Genomic DNA, 21,775 nt, shown 5'->3' with positions numbered 1-21,775 from the left:
TAATCCCGAAGGCAGATGGAGCGTGCGATGGTGATCTCATCAACTTTGGAAACACTTCCAACACACATCGTCACCTCGCCCTTAGCCAGTCTCCGTTTAGTCTGTAGCTTTTGCTTCAAGTCACCAGTAACAGCAACTGAACCGGTATCCAATACCCAGGTGCTACCAGGAGTACTAGCGAGGTACACATTAATAACACGTATATACTTTGTTGAAGTTGCCAGCCTTCTTATCTACCATGCATTTGGGGTAATTCCGCTACCAGTGACCGTTCCCCTTACAATAGAAGCACTTAGTCTCGGGTTTGGGTTCAACCTTGGGTTCCTTCACTGGAGCGGCAACTGGTTTGCCATCCATGAAGTTTCCCTTCTAGCCCTTGCCCTTCCTGAAACCAGTGGTCTTGTTAAACCATCAACACTTGATGCTCCTTCTTTGATTTCTACCTTTTGCGGTCTTAAGCACCGCGAACAGCTCCGGGATCAACTCCATCCCTTGCATGTCATAGTTCATCACGAAGATCTAGTAGCTTAGTGATAGTGGCTAGAGAACTCTATCAATCACTATCTTATCTGGAAGTTTAACTCCCACTTGATTTAAGTGATTGTAGCACCCAGACATTCTGAGCACATGCTCACTAGCTGAGCTATCTCCTCCATCTTGTTGGCAAAAGAACTTGTCAGAGGTCTCACACCTCTCAACACGGGCATGAGCCTGAAATCCCAATTTCAGCTCTTGGAACATCTCATATGTTCTATGGCGTTCAAAACGTCATTGGAATCCCGATTCTAAGCCGTAAAGTATGGTGCACTAAACTATCAAGTAGTCATCAGGATGTGTCTGTCAGGTGTTCACAACATCCACAGACGACGTTGTAGGGGTTTGCACATCGAGCGGTGCATCAAAGACGTAAGCCTTCTGTGTAGCAGTGAGGACACTCCTCGGACTACGGACCTAGTCCGCATCAGTGCTTACAATATCTTTCAACTTGGTCTTTCTCTAGGAACGTATTGAAACAGGGAGCTACAATGTGAGCTATTTATCTACAACATATTTGCAAAGACAATTTAGATTATGTTCATGATAATTGAGTTCATTTAATGAACTCCCACTCAGATAGACATCCCTCTAGTCATCTAAGTGAAACATGATCCGAGTCAACTAGGCCGTGTCTGATCATCACGTGAGACGGACTAGTCAACATCGGTGAACATCTTCATGTTGATCGTATCTTCTATACGACTCATGCTCGACCTTTCGGTCTTCCGTGTTCCAAGGCCATGTCTGTACATGCTAGGCTCGTCAAGTCAACCTAAGTGTTTTTGCTGTGTAAATCTGGCTTACACCCATTGTATTCGAACGTTAGAATCTATCACACCCGATCATGACGTGGTGCTTCGAAACAACGAACCTTCGCAACGGTGCACAGTTAGGGGGAACACCTTTCTTGAAATTTTAGTGAGGGATCATCTTATTTAAGCTACCGTCGTTCTAAGCAAATAAGATGTAAAACATGATAAACATCACATGCAATCAAATAGTGACATGATATGGCCAATATCATTTTGCTCCTCTTGATCTCCATCTTCGGGGCTCCATGATCATCGTTGTCACCGGCATGACACCATGATCTCCATCATCATGATCTCCATCATCGTGTCTTCTTGAGTTGTCTCGTCATCTATTACTTCTACTACTATGGCTAACGCTTTAGCAATAAAGTAAAGTAATTACATGACGTTTATGTTGACACGCAGGTCATAAATAAATTAAGACAACTCCTATGGCTCCTGCCGGTTGTCATACTCATCGACATGCAAGTCGTGATTCCTATTACAAGAACATGATCAATCTCATACATCACATATATCATTCATCACATCCTTTTGGCCATATCACATCACAAGGCATATGCTGCAAAAACAAGTTAGACGTCCTCTAATTGTTGTTGCAAGTTTTTACGTGGCTGCTATAGGTTTCTAACAAGAACGTTTCTTACCTATGCCAAAACCACAACGTGATATGCCAATTTTTATTTACCCTTCATAAGGACCCTTTTCATTGAATCCGATCCGACTAAAGTGGGAGAGACAGACACCCGCTAGCCACCTTATGCAACTAGTGCATGTCAGTCGGTGGAACCAGTCTCACGTAAGAGTACATGTAAGGTCGGTCTGGGCCGCTTCATCCCACGATGCCGCCGAATCAAGATAAGACTAGTAACGGCAAGCAAATTGACAAAATCGACGCCCACAACAACTTGTGTTCTACTCGTGCATAGAAACTACGCATAAACCTGGCTCTGATACCACTATTAGGGAACGTAGCAGAAATTCAAAATTTTCTACGCATCACCAAGATCAATCTATGGAGTAATCTAGCAACGAGGGGAAGGAGAGTGCATCTACATACCCTTGTAGATCGCTAAGCGGAAGCGTTCAAGTGAACGGGGTTGATGGAGTTGTACTCGTCGTGATCCAAATCACCGATGATCCTAGTGCCGAACGGACGACACCTCCGTGTTCAACACACGTACAGCCCGGTGACGTCTCCTACGCCTTGATCCAGCAAGGGGAGAAGGAGAGGTTCGGGAAGACTCCATCCAGCAGCAGCACAACGGTGTGGTGGTGGTGGAGGAGCGTGGTACTCCAGCAGGGCTTCGCCAAGCACCGCAAGAGACGAGGAGGGAGAGGGGTAGGGCTGCGCCAAGAAGGAGATTGAATCGTGTCTATGGCAGCCCAAAACCTCAAGTATATATAGGGGAAGGGGAGGGGCTGCGCCCCCACCTAGGTTTCCACCCCTAGGGGTGGCGGCCAGCCCTAGATCACATCTAGGGGGGCGGCCAAGGGGGGAGAGAGGGGGGCGCACCACTAGGTGGGCCTTAGGCCCATCTGAGCCTTGGGTTTGCCCCCTTCCACTCTTCCTTGCGCCTTGGGCCTTGGTGGGGGGCGCACCAGCCCACCTGGGGCTGGTCCCCTCCCACACTTGGCCCATGCAGCCCTCCGGGGCTGGTGGCCCCACTTGGTGGACCACCGGGACCCTCCCGGTGGTCCCGGTACATTACCGATAAACCTGAAACTTTTCCGGCAACCAAAACAGGACTTCCCATATATAAATCTTTACCTCCGGACCATTCCGGAACTCCTCGTGACGTCTGGGATCTCATCCGGGACTCCGAACAACATTCGGTAACCGCGTGCATACTTTCCCTATAACCCTAGCGTCATCGAACCTTAAGTGTGTAGACCCTACGGGTTCGGGAACCATGCAGACATGACCGAGATACCTCTCCGGCCAATAACCAACAGCGGGATCTGGATACCCATGTTGGCTCCCACATGTTCCACGATGATTTCATCGGATGAACCACGATGTCGAGGATTCAATCAATCCCGTATACAATTCCCTTTGTCCAGCGGTATTGTACTTGCCCGAGATTCGATCGTCGGTATCCCGATACCTTGTTCAATCTTGTTACCGGCAAGTCTCTTTACTCGTCCGTAACACATCATCCCGTGATCAACTCCTTGGTCACATTGTGCACATTATGATGATGTCCTACCGAGTGGGCCCAGGGATACCTCTCCGTTACACGGAGTGACAAATCCCAGTCTCGATTCGTGCCAACCCAACAGACACTTTCGGAGATACCTGTAGTGTACCTTTATAACCACCCAGTTACATTGTGACGTTTGGCACACCCAAAGCACTCCTACGGTATCCGGGAGTTGCACAATCTCATGGTCTAAGGAAATGACACTTGACATTAGAAAAGCTTTAGCATACGAACTACACGATCTTTGTGCTAGGCTTAGGATTGGGTCTTATCCATCACATCATTCTCCTAATGATGTGATCCCGCTATCAACGACATCCAATGTCCATGGTCAGGAAACCGTAATCATCTATTGATCAACGAGCTAATTAACTAGAGGCTTACTAGGGACATGTTGTTGTCTATGTATCCACACATGTATCTGAGTTTCCTATCAATACAATTCTAGCATGGATAATAAACGATTATCATGAACAAGGAAATACAATAATAATCAATTTATTATTGCCTCTAGGGCATATTTCCAACAAGGGGCTCGTTCAGTTTGAAGGAAATCAAAACGTAGGAATTAGGAGTAGTATAGGATTTGATAGGATGACACTTGCCATCCTAAGGAATTGGCTTGCCTTGTTTCTACGCGTAAAATGAGTTTTGAGTGGATGTGTAGTTTCCTCCAAAAACATAGGAAATGAGTAGTATTCCTACGAAATTCCTGTACGCATTTCCTACAAACTGAATGCATATAGAGGAAATTTTCCTCTGGAATTCTTGTTCCTATGTTTTTCCTACGAAAATCCTCCAAACCGAATGAGGCCTAGGTCTTGTTCCTGTTGCCCGAAATCACTAATTAAGGAGTACTTGTTGCAAAGATCATTTCAATTCCCCTAATTGCGACAAGTGACGCACATGCAGCGCGCCACATGTCGCAATCTAGGAGTTTTCCCTTTTTTCGTAGATCTGTTTATTTAAAACGTTTTATCTCTCAACCCGTGCGTCCAAATCTCGAACCTCTTTCACCCTTGGATTCCTCGCGTCAAGATCTTCAAAACTAGATCCCATGTTGATAGGTTTTGACGAACTTTTTTTTCACGAAAAAAACCGGAAGTAAAAAAACGAACCGGGAGCACGGGTTTTTTTCCCTTTCGAAAGAGGCATGCCTGTGCCTCTCACGAAATCACAACTGTGTCTCTCGCGGAAGCAAAACTGTGACTCTCGCAGAAGAAAAACAAAGAAAAAGCGTTTTTTCTGTTTCCGAGGAGGCACGACCGTAACTCCCGTGAAAGCACAACCGTGACTTTTGCGGAAGCAAACCCGTGACTCTCGCGAAAGGAAAAAAAACAGAAAACACGTTTTTCCCTTTCCGAGAGGCACGACCGTGACTATCACGAAAACACAACCATACTTCTCGCGGAAGCAAAATCGTGACTCTCGCGAAAGGAAAAAAAACAGAAAACACGTTTTTCCCTTTCCGAGAGGCACGGGCGTGACTCGCGAAAGCACACCCGTGCGTCTCGCGGAAGCAAAACCATGACTCTCGCGAAAGAAAAAATAACAGAAAACATGTTTTTTTTTGTTTTCGAGAGGCACGGCCGTGACTCTCGCGAAAGTAAAACCGTGACTGTCGCGGAAGCATAACCATGACTCTCATGAAAGAAAAAAAAAGATAACACGTTTTTTTGTGCAAAATAATTTTTTTATTGAAAAGCTAAGGAAGACCGGTGGAAAACCAAAATGTCGAAAAAACCCAGAAAAAACCCTTTTAAAAAGCCAAAAACACGTGCGGAAAAATAAAAAAAATCGGAGAAAACGTCCAGAGCGTGACACGTGACGAATGACTGAGAGCGCGACAAGTGATGCTGATCGTTGGGAGGCTCCCGAAGGAGCGCTCGTTAACTAGTTGCTCTCCCTGTTACCTCTCTGAAAATATCAAGAGAGGCCGCAAATGGGCCACGCACACACAGTTGGGCCACGAAGCACAACCGATCCAGCAGGCAGCGACCAAAGTCGTCGTTGACGCACACGCACGGCACGAACGCCCAGCGCCCAGCCCAGACCGATATGCCACTCACCCGTTTTTTTGTTGTTTTTTTTTTTGCGGGAAAGGAACGCCACTCGCCCACTTTGCTCACAAAAAGAAACAAACAAAAAACACACGCACTTTGCTCACAAAAGAAAAAGAAAAAAACACACGCACGCAGACACAACAACACTGGTTAGCGCGGTGGCGGCTGACCACGACGAGATAGACGATGGTCGACAGCGGCCAGTGAGGGTCGAGCAAGTGTGGCGGCTGGGAACTGCCACTCAGGATGTAGACTGCAGTGCTGCGCCGAGGCGCAGCTAGCGGCGAAAGCGAGCAATGGCGCAATGGCGCGGAGTCCGATGAGGGGCGGCATCGACCGTTGTTGATGTGTTTTAGGTTGTTTCTCTATTAAAATATGTTGACATTTTCACTGTATTTGGTCATTCGTTTTTAGTGTGCATTGTTATCATGTATTGACTCTTTTGGTTTTTCACAAAAATAATCTTTGTCTAAGACTTCGCCCCACCTTAAAAAAAAATCGTCCTCCGCCACTGCCCTGAAGATAATAAAAATGAGTAGCAATCACATACGGATCCATTAGCAAAGCTTCTGTAAACAAAATCCAAGTCTAATCCTAATAGGTGATGGCTATTTATTAAAAAGTCAATGGCGAATTGGCAATGAGTACGTTCCAGGCCTTGTATGCTTGAGGAGAAGCACTTGGTGCTGCCCAAAATCCTATGGTCCATGTTGTTGATCTTGATCCAGGCCTTGTACACTTGGGAAGCATGGCACTGTGCGCGTCACACGGTTTTCGGTGGAAGACGTGCATGTTTTTCTTCTGGAGTCCGCCAATTGTTGCATATACTTCTCATCTTCATACACGGCTTATAAAAATATTGTATAATTTTGCATATAATAAAGAAAAGTGTTGTACTTTCTTCTCAATAAAAAAATAATATAAATTATTATTATTACTTGAAATCACCTGGAAATATATATTCTCGTAATATTTCGGGTCGTATATGAATAGTCATGTCCATATCAATCCTTGGTCAATAAAGCTTAGCAAGTTGGTCCTAGACTTGGCATTGGTGCTTGCATTTTTATTTATTCATTTCAGACTTTTTGACGATGTTTGTTCATTGGAAGAAAACGGCTCTCGACTACGAAGGCGCGTGTGAATATGTGATGCCTTCTCGAGATTTTGTGTCGACTCAATATCTCAGAGGTGCTCATAGAGCGATTGTGCGTGCATGTGTTCATAGGGATGAGTGCGTGTGTGTGCGTGTCTGTGCTGGTACTGTGTTAGAAAAAAACTTAGCAAGTTACTCTAAAAAAACTAACTGCATCTTCTCCGAAAATACAAAGGTGAAAATAGTTACACGCATACCCATATAAATAGTAAATCTAAAAAATACCAAAAAAGTAGAAAATCTTGAAATTTTGGTGTATCAAACCTAGTCGACTATTCTACTTACGAGTGAAGTTTCGTGAAGTATTGAATCTCATGGTATTCTTAGTGAAGAAAATATAATTGGGACCATACTATTCATCAGCATTGTTTTTTTATATAGCTATAATTTTGTCATTTTTTACCCAGAATACCACGGATGTGATTTCTTCATGAAACCTCATACTATACGTGTTAACTATCTATATTACAAAAAAAAACAGATTTTCTTGAATTTTTTCTAGTATTTTGTTAATTTACTGTTTATAAGGCATGCAAGTGGAACTGTGTTCCCAAAATCCGCGTCCCATCTTCTCAACGAAAAGAAATACAGGTGCCTAGGAGCAACAACAACGAAAACTGCAGGTTTCACTGCAATGTTCTTTGCTGGCAGGTTTCTCAAAAGTCGAAGAGAAAAACAGCAACGTGGTCCAATGGTCTCTTCGGCCCTCACCCTCACTGTTTTTATAGGGCAATTCGAATCTTGCACCGCCAGGTTCAGTGCTCGAACAGTAGTTGCATCGGCCCTGGTTCTGAACAGTATAAGAGGATGGATCGATGCATATGATACGCATGCACGGTAGACGGTCGCGGGCAGCGCAATGCGACCGCATGGCAGTGGCCCGTAGTCCCGTACGGAGAAGACATGGGTTTCAATCAATCGGCAATAGTGGACCAGAAGACATGGGTTTCAATCGGCAACAGTGCCGGCTGTGTTGTGGTGACTCCGTCCATACACTATCGGTCTGCTGCGCCTCCCATGGCTCACCGGTACGTCTACAACTACGAGTAGTCAAAGTAGCACTAGTAACAACAGTTCGTTGCGCACAGGGCAGGGATGGCATGCTCTGCATGGGTGTGCATGCATTATTGCACACCATCGTGTATCCACGCGCACGTCGGCGGCGAAAGAGACACCGCGTCCGTACGACCGCCGGGGTTAAACAAGCGTTCAAAGGCGAAGGGAGTATTCCTTTCCGAGTTCCCAAACGTACAAACCAACTTGTCTCCATGCCGGTGGCGTGCTGCAGCGTGTTGTCTATCGCTCCGGAATATTTATCTCCGCATGCATGCTAGTGCCACTGCAAGCCGGCAATGGCAGAAGGGCCTCAAACAACACGAAGGTAGTAGTGGTATCGGGCACAACAGTCGCATGCACGACGACGATGCATGCATGCATCCAACACGGAAATGCACTGGTTGCACGCACAGTGACGCGTTTTGTCCACCATACTGCTAGCTTGCTGCATTGTACGGCCGGGTTGCACGGTAGTGGTATTGAAATAAGTACGTATTCGGTCAGGTACTGTACCAGGTAGAGTATAGCATAGAGCCAGCTTCATGGTACTACCAGGTACTGTACGTGCTGACATGGAGGCAGGGCTGTAGTACCTTGCGCTCGCCTGTGTGCGCGCGCGCGCTGCGGTAAATGGCACGACGGACTGGCGAAACGGGACCGCGATCCCACCACCTCGCCTGGGACGCACGGGACTCGCTGGGGAAACCGTCCCGACTGCGTGCGTGCGTCGCACCGGTCGACACCGATGCGCAAGGCATGCATGCGTGGATGAACAGAGCGTCTGCGTACGTGGGGTGAGTTCCTGTTCCTTGCGAGGACCGTCAATCCTGTATTCTCTGGCGGCCTGGCCACGCCTCATGTGCTAGCTAGGCTAGCTGCTGCGGAGTGGAGGGGAGGGGAGTACAAACAAATTAAACCTAGCTAGCTCCTATTGTAATCTTCACCTTCATGTACTATTCTCTGGCATCCTGCACGTGACTGGCGAGATGGAAAAAAGATGATGAATGTGTGTTATAACTTGAAAAACGTCTTATATTAGGGACCGGGGTAATAGTTGTTGCACTTTATTTCTGGTACAAGATTAGTTAATCTCTTTTATTTGTTAGAAGGATATGTCTCTTCTTCTTTTTAAACACAATACAAATGCAGGCGCTCATATATACGCGCATACACTCATCCCTATAACAAACACGCAAATCCTATCTCCTACAAGCACCTCCTAGAGACTGAGCCGACATGTCATCTTGAGATTAACAAAGTCACCACAAGCACGGGTCGTCGGCAATCCTGAAATAAATAGAGGAATAAGCGAGCACCAGGATTTAAACCCTGGTGGGCTCGGATTACCACTGTCCTGCTAACTATCCAACTCCAGGTTGGTTCACATGTCTATGCATATTTAACATGAAGTCACGTTTCACTCATTTTCTATATGGTAATCAGAGTCCCTTCTCTTGCACACACCTAGGATAGAACTTCAATCCTTTGCCATGGCGTCTTCCTCTGGTTCATCTTCCTCCTACGGCCTATCCTCTCAAGTCTCTGGAAAACTCACTCACAGCAATTTTGTCCTATGGCGTGCCCAGGTGCAATCGATAAATTTGAGCTGCGCACATGCATGTATGGGTACCTAGACAAAACCATCTTCGAGCCAGGCAAAACCACCACCATCAAGAACTCTGAAGAGAAAGATCAGACCCGACATACACGGTTTGGCATAGAGAAGACCAACAGGTTTGTGCATACCTCTGTAAAATCTGTTCAGAGAAGACCAACAGGTTGCCTCCCATGAGCAATCTCACGCCCTATGGGCTCTAATTGTTAGCATGTTTCTTCCCAGTCTAGATCCCAAAATGTTGTCAGAACAAGATCGGACGGTCGTCTTGGTCCAAGCGTAGGAACTCTTCGAGGCTAAGGCACCGCAGCGCGTGAAAAACTTCAACCTAAGTTGTGGCGCGAAAATAACAAAGTATCTAATGAAGGCCAAGGGAACCTAGAAGGAACTCCTCGGATGCTCGACGTGTGAACTCTTCGGACACACTTCGGCGATCCAAAAGGGCAAAGATGGGTATATTTGTTAAACCAGTTTTCAAGACTGACGACTGAAGATGAAGAACAATTTGGAAGATCCGAAGAGCAACCCCGGCTTGAAGACCTGTTCAGGGGCTACTGATGGTGTTTCGTACTAGGGATCACTCACCATGTAGTCTCCCGGCCAGGTGGGCCAGGCCGAGGACCACCCATGGCGGTTCACCTGTAGGCCATCTCTAGCAGGCCCATGGCGTGTAGAAAGAATATTCCCGAAGCTTGGCGCATACTCCAAGACTTAGAGGTCATCTATGATACGATTACCATATACCTAGTCGACTTAGCTATAATCTAGGCCCCATGGTATCTACATAAACCAAAGGGTAGTGCTCGTAGTAGACACAGAACAATCTCGTGGTAGATCAACTTGTACTCTGTACTTCATCCCAAATCGATACAAACACAAAAACCTGGCATAAGGTATTATCTCTTCAAGAGAGCCCGAACCTGGGTAAATCCCCGAGTCCTTGTTACCAATGCATCTAGGCTACTAGCTCAGGATCCCCTACCCAAGATTCATCGGGATCGACTCTGTCACCCACCTCAGCTCATTGGACAACAGCCAAGCGTATTTTGAAGTATATAAAGAAATGAGTGACTTCTGGACCTCCTTCACTCTTGTTAGTGCCTTCTCCGATGCAGATTGGGCTGACCGCTTTAATGAAAGAAGGTCAATAGGTGGATTTGGAATTTTTAATGGACCAAATTAAATTTTATAGTGTGCAAAAAACAAGCTACGGTGTCCATGTCAAGTACAGATGCAAAATACAAAGTGTTAGGAAATGCAACAACCGGAATCATTTGGGTCTAATCTATATTAAAGGAACTTGAAGTTCCACAAGCTCATGGCTTTGGTTAATATTGGTGTTACTTATCTGTTTGTCAATCCAGTATTTCATGCCAGAACAAAGCATATTGAGATAGATTTTTATTTTGCGAGAGAACTTGTTGTCAATAAATAGTTAGAGATCAGGTTCCTTCCCGTGATTAGCTTGCAAATGGCTTTACAAAAGCATTGACAACCGAAGGTATAGAAGAGTTCAGACGTAATCTTAACTTGCGTAGTTATGATTAAGGGCGGGTGTTAAGCATAAGGCTCTATCACGTCTAGATTCAAGGAGTTATCTTGTGTAGCACTTTAATTCAGTTAGAAGGTTCTGCGTGTTGTAATTAATCTTCTTTTATCTCTTCCTTGTTTTTCTCTCTCCTTATAACCCACGCATGTAAGCATCTCCAGGGATATGCCCCTGCATATTTAACACAAAGCCATCGCCTCTAGCGAGGCACGACATTCCAACTATTTCTACACTAGTTTCGGGTGCCTCAAGCCTTCTTCAAACGTCCGGCCGGACAGTCCGGTCAGTGACCGGTCAAAAAAATGCTACCCAGACGAGCATCTCAAACCGGCCTGAAACGCCCAGGCTGACTAACACCCTTCATATGCACCTCAAATCTAGGGCAGATATGGGTGGCCCGGGCGCGACCGAGCGTGTCCGCCACGTCAGAGTCAGCCCACGTTGGCCCACCCGACCCCACATATATTCGTCCCCATCCTCTTTCTGGACCAAACCTAGCCACACCACTCCCCGCTAGTCCACTCCGCCCCCAAGCTCCCATCCGGCAATCTTTAACCTTCTCTGGCATGGCGGGAAGCAGGTTTGACTCCGACCAGTCCGGATCCGTCTACTGGGGTGTTATTCCGCGCGGAATGGAGGAGGCTATGGCCGTCCGCATTACCCTCCGTCGCTCCCGGGAGGACTGCGCCCGGCCGACCCGGGGGGAGGGGGGATGTGTCAGGCACGAATCCATTGTGTCAGCGCAACAGACACTTGGATCCTCCGGGGCTGGATCATCGCGGTCTAGTAGCCTCCCCATCTTCGGTCCACCGGAGTATGAGTCCTACACGGCCTGGCGTGGCAAGGAGAGGATAAGGTTGGCCGAGGCACACCTCGCCGCCGACATGGCGGCGGCGGAGTCAACGGATGCGGTGGCGCGCGCTACTATGGAGGAGGAAGTCATTTGTGCCCGCATCCTGAAGTAGCGGCAACGAGGTAACACGCGTGCCCCTCGCCCGGGAGCAAAATTCGGCGGTCTGTGCCATGGCCGGACTCCCCCCCCCTCCCCCCCCCCCCCCCTCTCAAAAAGGAGCAACGGGTAGCTCAGCTCAGGCGACGAGCAGATCCGGCTGAATCCATTTTGCGTTTTTGAGCGCTACTTCCGTGAGAAGAACGGCAGGAGTGTCGGGAAGGGCAAGGAAAGTGATGGATGATTTTCTGCATAGCCAGTATGTAGATGTAACATGTCAAATTTTGAGAGTCCGATGGCATGTCTTGAGGTAATAGTCGAAAGAAGTTGTTGCAACGTTTCCGTTTATGTTGCATGTTTTTGTATTTGAGGTTTGCTAATTAAGATGTCTGGTTATGCAAAGCAAATTTTTAGATGTGACCGGTCAATGCCTGTGGACGGGCGCATTCGCTGGCGTTTAGGGGTCTAAATTAGCAACTTGCGGCTTGATATGCTCTTACTCCTGGTAGTGAGCGAGAGTACATGTATGTGTGTATAAGTACCTATCATGCATGAGACACGGCAGATACTTTTTTTTAGACACGGCGATTTGAGTATCAATCAAACATCAAATCAGCCCTGTTTCGCTTGCCATTTGCTGGAGGCACCAAGTCATCAAATCAGCACACACATTACGAGCCTCACTCCCACGGAATTCTAAGAGGAAATGGAGGCTCCAAATACGGAACTAAACGTAGACATTGCTAGCTACCACCACTTGAAACAATCGAACACAAATTCGAAGAGAAGAATGAAGGAACCATTTACAGTGTGCAGCAGGACCAATTGGCCTCAGGACCGACCAGCACTGCCACTGCCACTGCCACTGCACTCCCCTGGCTCCGTTCCTTCAGGCGGCTGCTCCTGCAGCTCCGCCGTGCCGTCGCCCTCCTCCTGCTTCGCCAGGTCGCCGGCGGGGGCGGAGGAGTGCATGCCGGCGCCCACGCACGGCCCGCACTTCCGCTCCACCCAGGCCTCCAGGTCGTGGCCGCCGGCCCGGCCGAGCGCGCGGCGCCCGAAGCAGAACCGCCCCACGGCCACGGCCACCGCCGCGAGCACGGCGAGGACGGCCAGCATGGCGATCACCGGACCGTACGAGCCGCTCGTTGCCGCCGCCCTCTCGGCCGCGCCGTACGACATCATCTGCGGGGGCGGGAATGCCGGCGGCGGGGGCACAAGAGCCGACATTGCCGGCCGGAGCGCCCAGGCCTTCAAGAGCGAGCCCTTCAGGCTGAGAGTGAGTGAAAGCGAGAGGTTGGTGAGTGAGGGGGAGGAGCTTTGCCCGGCCGGAGAAGGCAACCAAAACGAGCTCACTTGACTCCACTCGCTGCCTGGAGGTAGTAGGAGTAACATTTAAGCGCGTAGCTCTAGCTCCAGCTGCTGCCTTGCATGTCTCCAGTTTTGGCTCCACGGCGACCGCTTTTGGTTGCGACGCACGGCCGTCTCTCACGATTCGTACCGTTAAGCGGCAGCGTTCACCAGCGGCGTTTTACACTGTCCTGGCCTGGCCTATGGTCATGGCTATAGCTGGAGTAACTTCAGGGTCGCTTTCCGCAGACCGCAGTTGGTGGACGGGCATCAATGGCCTCACGTAGGTACCAGAGCATTCTCTCTTCTTCATATTTTTCTTTTTGCGAAATGCATGTCCTGCCAGCAAGGAGCACCGGAGTGTTGATCAGCCGCTAGGTGAGGTGAGATGAGATACACCTCGGGATACGCGAGATCCTCGACAGCGACGCCTGTCATGGTGCCTTGACCACGTACCGTGCAATGGCAGTGCCTGTCGACTGTCTAACCTAGGTGCCCCTCCTCTTCTTCTATTAGAGCTAGCATGTATAATACTAGAACTAGATTGGGATCGCGCCTTGGCGCGAGGGTGCTGGTCCCAACATTTTAATGAAAAGTAGTGTTAAATTAGTAGGAATCTCCGTTTAGCGTATGAAACATGATAACAAACTAAAGTGAAGAAAAAAACATTCTTTTGTGATAAAAAAGATAATGGAGTTCAATGTTGGCATGAAATTATAAGGCAACATCGAGTTCAGCATGTTCATAAGACCACAAAAGATAACCACTGTCATTAAGTTCGATACCAAAAGCATTAATATAGGATAGGAAGGAATGGAGAACTTGTACTTGTGGATTAGTAGGTGATATGAGCACGCCGCAAGATAGTACATTGAAATTTTACATTCGGTGTTAGTATAATAGCTCAAAGCTTGAAGCATCAAGTTCGGCAAAAAGGAATAGATCAAAAGCAACGCGGTTTGATAAATCAGAATTAGAGCAAGTCATTTATATAGAAAGCAGCACACTCCACATGTCATTCATAATAATTAGAAAGTCATTTGTACATATAGAGATTGAAGGCTGATGGGTAGTGCATTAGAGGGTAGCTGTACAGTACAGAATACATATCCCATTACTCTGGACAGAAGTGTAGTAAAGCATAATCACACTGATTGTGTTCTGTGAGTACATCCTTCGACGGTAAATGGCTCTACGAATTCCAAGATAATCCAACATGATATAAAGAATGATTCATAGCCGAGATTCTCACAATAGTATGGTCAACCTGAGTCGTCGGAAATGGTTTAGAGATAACATAAGTGGTTGAAATACATAAACAGTAAAAGAAAGTACATGTGCAAGACAATAGACCAATTCCAATTGGATTTCTTGCAGAAACAAAGATACATGATACAAAGCCTACAAAGCAAGTTGATAATTTTCAGCAAACCTTGATAGTTGGACGAACCCAATAAGAACTAAAAACTTTGGCACCATATTCTGCTAGGTTTCTTCAATTCTTTTCAACATGAGAATGCAAGAAACTCATTTCCTTGCGAAACCTCAGACATTAATGGATACCCCATGGAGTCAATCTAGAGATATGGCATGTATCACCATCAAGCTAGCGTACACAGTTCATCTATAAAATCTACTCCTATAAACTAAATCAAGCTAGCACACAAGGTTCATATCCAAATAGGATTACATCTCTTGGGGTCTGGTTACCCAAATACAACCAGAGATCCTCACAAGAGAGGTGGGGGGCATAGAAGAGCAAAAGGATCTTACTTGCAAGAAGAAGCCAGACTCCAGGGTCGCGCAAGTGCTAGACATACCATCACAAGCACCATTACGGCTCTTGATTCAGATCCCCTCCTTCGCCGTATGATGCCACTTGAAAATAGACCATTTTACTGGATGGGAAAAAGCATGGCTCATAGGCATTGTGGAGGCTCCATCCTTCACACAAAAGTGTAGAAAAGGAAACTCATCTCCAAACAAAATAACTTGAAATAATTCTTTCTTCGGAACTGCTTAATTTAAATGCATACAGTTCTTTATTTGTTTAGGATGTATGCAAGAATTTCTAGTAAGTTCTACATGGAAAGAACTGAACACAACTCGACAACAAGACAATCTCATGTTTAAGTTTAAGTTGAAACTGTATGCTCAATATTTATGAAATTGGACGCTCAATATGTGTCTAACCATATCTATCACAGGCCTTTGTCACAGAAATAGGGTAAGTACTCGAGTAGCAATACCACATCACCATGGGTAAGCAGTCCTATTTATTTTCATAATAAATACACCATCACCAAGGAACATACTTAGTTTTGAAGCAATGTTATATCCTATTATAATGTTTGGCAACTGATCATAAACAGTAGGGAGCAAAGCAAGTGTGCACGAGTCCTTTTTAGTATACATAACATCATCGTAGCATTAGAAGCAAGAAAAAAAATCACCTGCCGCATGAGCTCTGATTTTCACATGCTTAAAACATTTTACAATTCGTATATAAACCCAAAACAATATGATACTTTTCTAAAACTCTCTGCAATTCATGTATAAACCAAAATCAATATAGTGATGCATTCCGAAAACCCTTTGCAATTGATGTGTAAACCTCGAAGGAGTATTGTAGATTTTTCCCAAACACGTATCTAGCAAGAAAGCAGACGGGCACACAGCGTCCTGCCGATGCTGCCGGACCAAGGGGACCCATGTGTCCCCTGCCCTCGTAAACCAGGCCATGCATCACAGGTCCTGCTCCGCGCCAGATCTGGCCGGGCGAACGCCTGCCAGCCACCACCAAAGCAGGGGAAGACCCCGCAGCCGCCGCAAATCACCGATGGGGAGAGCGGTGAAGCATGAACCTGGAACCTCGACGGAGTCGAGATGAAGGCGGCAAAGCTCCGACAACGGCCATCACACAATAAATAAAGGCAAAAAACCCGAATTAGCGGATCTTCTATGCATATCCACTGCTATAGATTCAAATAACACTAATCAGAAAGCAAGGATGTAGCCTTACAGGACCAACCAGTAGCTAAGAAATCAGGGGCTAAACAATTATCTTGTCTAAGAGCTAGTACATACTACAGAATAAATACTGCAGCAAGAATTGATAGAACACTTGACCAGTCCAACCAAATTAATAGGTTATAAATACTACACCATGTCTTGACCAGCTCCAAACTAAATTCTATTTGGATTTTGTGTAAACGAAGCCAAGTTATACTACTACAATAACCTAGAACCACTAAAGCACCCACACAAACAGTCAAGTATCCTCATCTTGATTATGGCCAAAAAATGTATCATATAGCACGCACGCACGCACACAAATAGTCACAGTATCCTCATCTTGACGAAAGCGAAAATGTATCATATAGCACACACGCACACAAACAGTCACATTATCCTCATCTTGCTGAAAGCAAAAAATGTATGATGTACTGTAAATACATACCCTGACCTGGAAACGGTATGGTCCAGTCTCAGTTGACAGTCTTGATGGTTCATGTTGGCCTTTAGATATGTTTTTGAACAACAATTTTGCTTGCTGCTTGTAGAAGACAACATCCTTCACATAACCACCATCTAAGCACTCCGTCAATTGTAGGCCATCAGTGATACAAGCTATCATTGTCAGCTTCACCATTTCGAAAAGATAACAAGACACAAGCAAAAGTGCCACCTGCACAAAAAAGCAGAGGAGATCTAGTAAATACTTCTAACATGTTCACTTTGGTATAGAGGATCCTACTTATCCAATGACCCATATATCTCAAATAGAACATATTAATATCTCAAGCAACAGTGAATGTCCAGCATATTCTCCAAAGTTACAGAATATAACAGGTTCAGAGACTCTCAAGATCAAACAATAGCGAGGGGATTTTGTAGCCGCATGGAAAAGCTAATAAAATTTCTTCTAATTTAAATCTCAGACATCTCGATGAAATAAATAATTTGATACATAACTGAAACTGAACTCTAACCATTTGTTGTTTAGTTGTCTTGTAATGACTATCAACACTTTCACTTTCAGCATATGTGATATTTCTCTGCGTCCTCCTCCTCACCCACAAGTCCAGTATTCATTTTGGGAATTGACATTTGAGAAAACATCATTATGGCCGACAGTTTTCAGATGCAAAACCAAGTATGCTAACGATATGGGATTACAACTTTGAGAAAACACTATAGTAGGCAGAAATAATAAGGTACCCAAGCAAATCGAAAGAGCAGTGACAGATAATCCAATGAGTGCCAAAGTAGTAGCAATACCCCCAACCAAACCATCAAGACCATCAAAAAATGTTACTCCAGTACACATAGAAATAGAACTTACTGTAGCCAGAACCCATATGAAGTTTTCCCATGAATGCAAGACCAAATGGCAGAGGTAGAGGAACAATTAATTTACTTCATAAACCAATTCAAATCAGTAATGTTGAGAAAGTTAATCTGAGTATTGAATTGTAATATTATTATGATCATCAGATAACTAAGGGTCATACAATGTGTTCGGTATACAGCTTATGCCCAATCATATACGCAGTTGCCTATTTTTGCAAGAACAAAAGAGACTATTGCTACAAGAAATAGAAGTTAAAAAACTTCATTATCAAGACACAATATATACAATGTCCGGAAACATAGAGAAGAAATGCAGTCAATGTTCTTAATATATCAATAGAGAAGATCACCTGCATGGCGTGCTGCGGGTGAATCAGGTTGGAAGGGTGCGGATAGGGCTGCGACCGCATTGTCCTTCTTCCCTCCTCTCAGCGCATAACAAAGAGTAGGAACTGAGATTGTGGAGTGTGCCTACTTCATTGCAGAACAAATGATAGAACTGGTTCTGTGACAGCCTGCAGCTGCTCCTGGTCCTAAGAAAAACGAAAATATAATCAATTTCCTCTGCTTTTGCCCTATTGTCAAAATGTATATTTATGTAATGCTTCTGCTTACTGAAAATGGCATGCACAACTACTTAAATAATGAACTCCTCGTCACGGGGAGGCGGATCTCTATTATGAGCAGATACTCTCTTCTACAGCTTGTTCCTGAATATGAGTAATTCACATGATTAGAGTACAGAACGGGTGCTATAAGACAATGTACAAGAAAAATAGCTACAACACGAGGGTTGCACGAGTTACCTCAAAATTGTCAGCATAATATGGCATTGAAGAAGGCATAATCTTCATGCGCTTAGTCACACTTCGATATTTTGTGGAGGAACTTGAACAAACAATTTATAAATATCATGTACTGGCTTCTGCGTCAAGTGTATAGCTCTGACTCCAACCAGGAACGTAAGCGGCTGGATACCGAGCTTTTCAGTTAGCTTTGGTGATATCCATGGATATGTCTGACGGTGAAGCTACACCCTGATTAACCTGGATAATAATAAATGGATGGGGCCATTAGCTATTGATAAACGGCCATATGACTACACGATGCTTGAAATAAACTCATGTCAGGCAGATAGGCTGGAAACCTAAGACATAAAGGAAGAGCAAAGAAGCTAGCACAACTGCAAAATTAATTCAGACTGTAAAGTTCGTGACTATTCTGTAGTGCATTGTGAACTACGACAATCACTGAAAACAGTTTGCATGAGCAGAGGTAGAGTTCATACCGATGCTGCAGGCACAGATTTGATTATCGACTTGTTGTATCCACGAACTTCAGCAACAGACTCAGCCATCTGTAATTTTGAAACCCTATCTGGTCCACCGACATTCAGAAGTACCTGATTTTTTTTGCCATCTACAATATGTACTTTAGTGTCAGTGCAGCTGATAAACAAATAATAAAGAATGAAACCATTTAAGATGCAGAGAACAATATTAAAGTTATTAAATGAAAAATGGAGTGCATTTTAGAAAGAGCAGATTTCACACAGTGAACCATTACACTGTATAAAAGGATACCAATGCACACCACTGCTTGATTTAGTAATACATTAGCAATACAATACTACAACTTAGTATATTATTTAGTTTATGCCAGAAATGGGAATTAAGATAAATCAAAAGAGAAACTATACTTTCATGTGAGAAGAACATCCTGTGTTTATAGCTTTCAGGTTTGCAGTAATAAACAGGACAACTATGAACTGAATATACACATCAATAATTCTCTAGGTTCTCTCACCACAAATCAACATAATTGCAAGAATATCTCATTTTAATGTGCTTAGTTGTTTAGCTTCAGCAAACTGATGAAGATTATGACCCTTCATGAGAAGTATTATACCTTTGTTGCACAATCAACCCTAGCCATCAATATTCTCTCCGGATGCATGTCAGCGAGTTAAACAATTCATCCCTAGTAGGATCCAGCCAAAGTGCACTCCTGTAATCCACAAAGAAACAAACAAGTAAAGAAAACCAGTAGACAACCTAGATATGCAAATGAACAACAACAACAACAACAAATATACACGCGCACGAGCACCAACCTAGATATGCAAATGAACAACAACAACAACAACAAATATACACGCGCACGAGCACCAACCTAGATATGCAAATGAACAACAACAACAACAACAAATATACACGCGCACGAGCACCAACCTAGATATGCAAATGAACAACAACAACAACAACAAATATACACGCGCACATGCACCAACCTAGATATGCAAATGAACAACAACGAAAAGAAGGAGGAGAAGAGGGGTCGACCTGTAAGTCCCTGGACGAAGACATGAAGGCTGCCACAGATCCAACAATGAACAGACGAGGGGGTCGACCAAAAGGAGCTCCTACAAAGAATGGACCAGTCCGCAGCAAAACAAGTGTCAAGATCATGGCTCAACTGAAGCAGACGACGAAAACCGGGTCAAAATGAGGCTTACCCATAGGTCGATGAGCGCGACAACCAATCCAGCCCAACGACGACAAGAACAATGGATCTGCAGGCAACAGAAATCTGAAAACAATTAGCCAGGGCCAAACCAATTGAGAGAAAGCACACGCAATGTGAGACAACAACATCCTGCGATAAAACCCCGCACAAAATCAACTGAAACACAAAAACCTATCACTGAAGGAGAATACCTGCACCTCTAGGGTGGGGAATGGCTCACCTAGCCGTCGTTAGAGTGGTTGCACTGGGAGCACCAGCGCCACTGCAGGCTGTGTCGCCCTGGGCCTCCTCGTCACTGAAGGCCTCTCCCACATCAGCGACCGTTTCATCGCGTGCGCGAAGAAGGGGCTAGAGGCACGGGGTTGGGGACTGGCGGCAGGCGCCGCCTCGCCTCGGGCCTCCTCGCCGCCAAAGGACGCCGCGTACTCGAAGCACGGCTGGAGGCGGTGATGAACACACGATGGAGGATAAGTACAACTCAGGGAACCTCATATGTCAGTCTTAACCAAAGCAAGCATTCCTCTTCAAAGAATTATTACAAAAATTGCACAGCTACATATATCAGAGGAATACACAGAACAAATGGGCAGTGAGAAACTACGGCTCGCAGAAGTTTAGGTGATAAAAACACATGGTTCGACAGTTCAGCAGCTGCCCAAGGAGCTCAGGCTCTAGCCTGCAGACCGCCGCCCTGCTCCAGAACAAGTGCAGTGAGTACTCCAGCACAATTTGGATCAGGAACAGGAACAGTTTGAGCTTATAAACTATAATTGGATCAAGAAAATCGCAGTAGCAGAGATCCTAAATAATTCTTATAAACTGAACCAGAACAATTTGAGCTTATAAACTCATATTTTCATTTAAATTATCACGACGGTACTCTTTGACAATGCATCATACAATATAAATTACACCTGCAAGAAGAATGAAGAACAATCTCTAGGATTACAAAACTCAGAACTATCCTAAAATTCCATTAGCAGAAATGCAGGCTGAATATTTCACACAACACTGATTTTTGCATTGCGCCAAGCATGCTACCAACATGTGTTTTTGAGCTGCTGAATATGGGGTTTACATGTTCATGGAGTATTTCAGCTATACTCGCAGAATGCAGCCCAGTTCCTTGACTGGTCTTACCCGATGAGCCGCTACGAGGGAGAGAGGGCCGAGCAGTTACGGGAGTGGCAACCTCCGCTCCTCCTGGCAATGGGGACGCTCGAGCTCGACGGAGGAGCAGCGGTGCTACCGGTGGCGGCGCCCCCTCCGGGAGATGCAAGAGGACGAGCGAGGGGGCAGGGGGGGGTGACAGCCACGGCCGGAGAGGAGGCAGGGTGGCGGCGTGAGGGGCGGGGGAAGAGAGAGACGGCTAGGGGGAGGAAGAGAGAGGCGGCTAGGGTTCACCACGGGCGGGTTCACCACGGGCGTGCTGCTTTTATACGCCCATGAGCGATGGCACGAACGATGGAAAACTATTCATTGCTACAGCGCCTTTTTTGATCCGGCAGCCCAAATCGTCCAGAGGTTTGATCCGACGGCTATAATTGCATCAGGAAAACAGATCGGACGGCCAGAATCGCCTGAACTCTGAGAGCGCCCGGGAGTGAC

The 21,775-nt window shown here is 45.7% G+C and overlaps 1 protein-coding gene and 1 long non-coding RNA gene across 9 annotated transcripts; both read right to left on the bottom strand.

Moving 5' to 3' along the window:
• Nucleotides 1–12,592: 12,592 nt before the first annotated feature.
• Nucleotides 12,593–13,498, bottom strand: LOC125548932 (uncharacterized). The gene has a single exon (XM_048712447.2). It carries the CDS (start codon nt 13,331–13,333, stop codon nt 12,773–12,775), a length of 561 nt encoding a protein of 186 aa, XP_048568404.1. The 5' UTR covers nt 13,334–13,498; the 3' UTR covers nt 12,593–12,772.
• A 776-nt stretch (nt 13,499–14,274) lies between these two features.
• LOC125545559 (uncharacterized) lies at nt 14,275–21,450 on the bottom strand. 8 transcript variants are annotated; one of them, XR_015598761.1, is made up of 11 exons: nt 20,388–21,450; nt 20,157–20,213; nt 19,984–20,063; nt 19,550–19,648; nt 18,930–19,060; nt 18,448–18,687; nt 18,257–18,351; nt 17,992–18,174; nt 15,903–16,976; nt 15,062–15,232; nt 14,275–14,555 (listed from the first exon to the last, which is right to left on the bottom strand). It is a non-coding gene; the product is annotated as an uncharacterized LOC125545559 (long non-coding RNA). The 8 variants fall into 8 exon arrangements; XR_015598762.1 differs by having other exon boundaries at nt 16,749–16,976; XR_007300081.2 differs by having other exon boundaries at nt 15,062–16,976; nt 20,388–20,604; nt 21,308–21,447.
• Nucleotides 21,451–21,775: the final 325 nt, after the last annotated feature.

Source organism: Triticum urartu, chromosome 3A (assembly GCF_056163025.1).
Source record: "Triticum urartu cultivar PI428250 chromosome 3A, HENAU_Tu73, whole genome shotgun sequence".
Lineage (NCBI taxonomy): Eukaryota > Viridiplantae > Streptophyta > Magnoliopsida > Poales > Poaceae > Triticum > Triticum urartu.
This window is presented reverse-complemented; position numbering and strand designations above follow the sequence as displayed.

Coding starts and splice junctions, on each gene's coding strand:
- LOC125548932 (XM_048712447.2), bottom strand. CDS start 13,333: ATGTTACTCCTACTACCTCCAGGCAGCGAGTGGAGTCAAGTGAGCTCG.